The sequence below is a fragment of the Nicotiana tabacum genome, chromosome 10, assembly GCF_000715075.1.
Source record: "Nicotiana tabacum cultivar K326 chromosome 10, ASM71507v2, whole genome shotgun sequence".
In the NCBI taxonomy this organism is placed as follows: domain Eukaryota; kingdom Viridiplantae; phylum Streptophyta; class Magnoliopsida; order Solanales; family Solanaceae; genus Nicotiana; species Nicotiana tabacum.
The window spans coordinates 155,072,782-155,077,694 of NC_134089.1; the positions used below are offsets into that span (position 1 = coordinate 155,072,782).

The window sequence follows — 4,913 nt, forward strand, 5'->3', positions numbered from 1 at the left end:
TGGCATTTGGTCTAAAAAAAACGTTGAATTCATTTCAGTTGGAATAATTCTTTTTCTTTTTTTTTTGAGAAAAGGATAATTTCATTAATAGAGGTTACGGTGGCATTACATCACTATTAGTAATAGTAGGAATAATACTTAGGTTTCCGAACATTGCTAGTGTATTACATATGGAGCTTGATACTAGTCTAGTAGTAGATACTTCATTTTTGTCTTCTTGGATCATCCTCTTAATTGGGTCTGGAGGGGAGTTCAAAATAGTTGCAGTAGAGGTTGATTGTTGTTGTTTGGAACCCAATTTACTCAAAATGTGTGCCACCTTGTTGCCTTCGCGGAAGCTATGCCGGACCACTGGATTCCCCAATCTCTTCAACAAGTACCTGCATTCAAAGATAGTGTTAGTATAGGCAGAAAAGCTATTAAGTTCAAGTAGTTGGATTATATCCGTCGAATCAGTGTCAATCTCTAGTGGTGCTAGCCCTTTGTCGTGTGCCATTTTTAGCCCTGCATGAAGTGCTAGTAATTTTGCATGGGTAGAGTTATAGGCTTTGATATTGTTAGCAAACCTACGATCATGTCCCCTTGACTATTTCTTATAATGCCCGCAATGCCTCCAGTCTTATGGTTACCCAAGGAAACATCTATGTTTAATTTGTAAGTGTGGGGTGGCGGTGGGTACCATTTAATGTGTATAGGAATTTTGTGCGTGGTGCATTTGTATTTAGAGGCTAGTAGTTTAAATTCAATGGTTCGTGTGTTAACCATTTGGTAGTTTAATGTTTTGGAGAGGTTGTGGAAGCAATTATTGTTTCTATTTAACTAGAGGTGCCAAATTGCAAATGGAAATACATCTTCCCAAGTTATGCAGTTGTGTGTAACGATTATTTGGAGGTCTTTGATAGATAACAACCAGTATTTGTTGTTTGGGATGACGTTAATGTCGATGCCCGTATTGTCCCAAAATATGAGTGCCACTGTGCACTCAAGGAAAATATGGGTTATGGTTTCTTCTGCCACATTACAAATCGTGCAAATATTGTCGTTTGAAACTCCAATTTGATGGAGGTAAGATTTAGTAGGTAATCTATTTTTAAAGCATTGCCAGAGGAAAAATTTAATTTTGTTAAGGGTATGGAGCTTCCAAATCCAATCATAGTCAGTGCTCGTTTGGATGTGATGGTGAAGTAATTTGTATACTGAATGGGTTGAGAAGGTGCTATTTGTGTTGAGCGCCCAAATGGGTGTGTCTATGGCTAAGGGGTTTGTTGAGAGGGAGATGGAGGAGATATCATTTGTAATATTGCTGGGTAGTTCAAAAGAGATTTGAGACCAGTTCCACTGATCATTTCTCCAAACCTGATCAAGGGTTAAGTTGCTATCATTCTTATTAAGAGGACCATGAATGGAAGAGCGGATGTTTGTGTTGTTAGGGGTCTAGCAGCCAAAGTAGAAGTTTATGGATTTGCCATTGCCAACATCCCAAGTGATTCCTTTGGCAATAGTTTTCCATCCTCTCAAAACATTTTGCTAAATGAAGGAGGTGTTCTTAGCCTTAGGTTTAGGGCTATATTTTTGAATTAGAGTGTTTGCCCACATTGTTGACAGATTGGTGAATAATCTCCATGCTAGTCCTGCTAGTATGACCTAGTTTTTGTGGGATGCCTTAGGTAACCCTAGGCCCCCCATTTTTTTAGGAAGGGTTACAGCATCCCATGAGATGTAGTGGATCCTTTTTTTTATTTTAAGTTGTGCCCTAAATAAAATCACGCTGGATTTTATCAATTTGACGCAGGATCTTCTTTGGGAGATATATGTACTGCATATTATGATTAGGAATGGCGTTGAGGGCAGCCTTTGCTAGGGTTGTGTCCCGCAAGAGTTAAGAAATTTGTTTTCCAATTTGCAAGTTTGTTCCGCATATTGTCAATTACAAACTGGAAGTCGGAAGGTTTAAGTTTGTTATTGGTTATGGGGAAGCCTAAATACTTGCCAAATTGACTTGTTGGATTAATGTTAAATAAGTCGATTGTAGAATCTTTGATGGCAATTGAGCAGTTACTTGAAAAAAGGATTTTGTATTTTGTATTATTTATTTTATGACCAGCTAGGGAACAAAAGGTTGCTAAGGAGTTATGAATGGTATTTATGGATTTTTCATTGGCATGTGCCATGAATAGCCATCTGCATAAAATAGGTGTGACAGATGGGGTCCTTTTGTCCCAATTATAATGGGATCCCATAGAGTTATGTCAACTTGGTGGTTGATGTCAGACAACAATTCCATGGTTAATATGAATAAATAGGGAGATAGAGGGTCCCCTTGTCTGATAACTCTTGTGGGTTCAAAGAAATTTGTTTATACACTATTTACCAAGACTGCTATCTTGCTTGTGGAGATGCAGTTCATGATAAGGGTGGTGATCTTTGATGGGAAATTAAAGAAGGTTAAGGCCTTGTAGACAAAGATCATTCTAACCTAACAAACGGTTTTTCGAGGTCAATTTTGATTATTAGTTGCCCATTCACCCCTTTCCTTTTTTTAATATGGTTTACAACTTCTTGTATAATAATAGCATTATCACATGCCCGCCTCCTCTTTAAAAAGCTAGCTTGGCATGGGCTGATAAGTTCAGATAGAAAAGACTTGATGCGGTTAACAATTATTTTGGTAATTATTTTGTAAGTGGTGTTGTAGAGTCCTATTGGCCGAAAATTATTGAGGTTATTTGCGTGCTTGAATTTGGGGACGAGGCATAATAAGGTGTGATTCATTTCCTCAGGGATTCTGGACCTGGCAAATATTTTTTTGCATAGCCGTATAATAGATGGACCCACAATATTCCAATGTCGTTGGTAGAAAATAGGGTGCATACCATCAGGATCGGGGCCCTTGTATGACTTAAAAGAATATACAGTAGAAATAATTTCTTGGGTGTCTAATGGCCTATCCAGTGGGGAGAGGTCAATGTTGCCAAATTTGTGTAAGCACTTTTAATAGTATTCCACTCTGATAGAGTATTGTTGGTTGTGAATATATTTGGGAAATAATGGTGGGTGTGCTCGATGATTTCTGAGGATCCGTTATCCAATTCCCAGCGTTATCTTTAAAGAAAGAAATACTGTTACGCCTATGCCTATTACAGATAGAAATGTAAAAAAAATTGTATTGCCATCGCCCTCGTTTAGCCAATTAAGACGAGATCTAATCTTCCAATGATCCTCCTCCAGGCGTAGAGTATTGTTATAATCAGTGATTAGAGTGTGTTCCAAATTTCTAAGGAATGTGCTAGTAGCATAACTTAGTGAGTTTTGGATCCCCCTAATTCTGGCTAGTATCCTTTTCTTATTGGCGAAAATATTTCCAAAATTTTGGGCACTCCATTCTCTAATGTTAGTCTTGAAACATCTTTGGGCATCACTGAAATTCCTATTATCCCAACTTTGCTAAACCATTTTACTAAACTCTGGGTGGATTAGCCAATATTTTTCGAGTCTAAAGGGTTTGATAGAATTTGTCGAGGTAGGATTAGTTAGCCTGATTAATAGCGGATTATGGTCGGAGTAGGTTTTTGGGAGGTGAGTTACCATTACTAAGGGGTACAGCTCTAGCCAAGCTTCATTAACAAGGCATCGATCAAGTCTTTCTAATATAAGACCATGCCTCCTATTTCTATGGTTAGACCATGTGTAACGACAACCTTTGAATTCTAGGTCAATTAAGTTACAGTAGTTAATACACAACCAAAATCTGGAGGTCCTATTTCTACTAATGTTCCTGCCTCCCCATTTCTTATCTTGAGTCAGGACATCATTAAAGTCGCCACCTATGAGCCAAGGGCCTTTGTAATTATCAAACATAGACCTAAGGTTTTCCCACAGAGTTAACCTATTAGTTACATAATTACTAGCATATATTGCACTAACAAGCCAAGAGTTGTGATTTGGTAATACCTGGACTAGGGCATGCAGTTCTTGATCAGTCTTCCTAACACGATCCACTGCTACCATGGTGTCTATCCACATAATAACCATTCCACTAGCTCTGCCAACCTCTGGGATCTCAATTAGATCTGAGAAATTGAAATCTACCCTAAGAAGTGCATGGTTTTCCATTTTTGTTTCCAATAGAGCAACTATTCATGGATTGTGATTGTTAATCAGCTCCCTAAAGTTACGTCTGAAGTCTGCATTATTAACGCCTCTAACGTTCCATATGATTATACTAGTAGGTGTATTCATGATTGGGGAATGGCTATGGAGAGCAGTTGCATTGGGATTAATTCCCATCATGAATGGACTATCCCTCAGAGTGGGATTCACTAGGACAACATACTTTGTTGTTGTTGTGTTGATCGATAGTGTTATCTCGATTGAGCATCTTTGGAGTGCTATTGGGCATCGGAGTATGTATTTCTTGTCCTCCCTCTCCGGCAATAGCATAAGGGCTATATCTCTTATTGTTGAGATTTCTGTGAAGGAGCTTCTTCCCGGAGGGTGAGGAATCACCACCTCTTCTGCCTCTTGCACTTCTTGTTCTTAATTTGCTCCTTGTTCCATCGGAGGGCCCATATGAGGATGATGTTGGGCTTGTTGGGGTATCCAAGGGAAAAATCGGGGATTCATCTCTGTTATCTCTGGTGATGGGAAGAATGGTAGCTTGAACATTTGATTCATGTTCAGTAGGGGGTTGAAGTGTTGTGGAAGGTTCTAGTGGTTGTGCATGGTGTGGTAGAGAGCAGGAGCTACTACTGGAGCTAGAGGATCGAGAATGTTTGCCATCTACATATGGTTCATATAATTTTTCATAGCCATTCTCATCCCCTCTGCCACCACCTGGGCTAGGAAGTTTGGGTTTTGAATGATCACCATGACTTCCCGCCCTTCTATTATCATTAAGAAGAAGAGAGCTTGAC

At 39.1% G+C, this 4,913-nt stretch overlaps 1 protein-coding gene across 1 annotated transcript; it reads right to left on the bottom strand.

The window, feature by feature from the left end:
* Positions 1-338: 338 nt before the first annotated feature.
* Positions 339-4,113, bottom strand: LOC142165479 (uncharacterized). The gene is made up of 2 exons (XM_075224024.1): positions 3,586-4,113; positions 339-380 (listed from the first exon to the last, which is right to left on the bottom strand). The coding sequence occupies exons 1-2, from the start codon at positions 4,111-4,113 to the stop codon at positions 339-341; spliced, it is 570 nt and encodes a 189-aa protein (XP_075080125.1).
* Between the last annotated feature and the right edge of the window lie 800 nt (positions 4,114-4,913).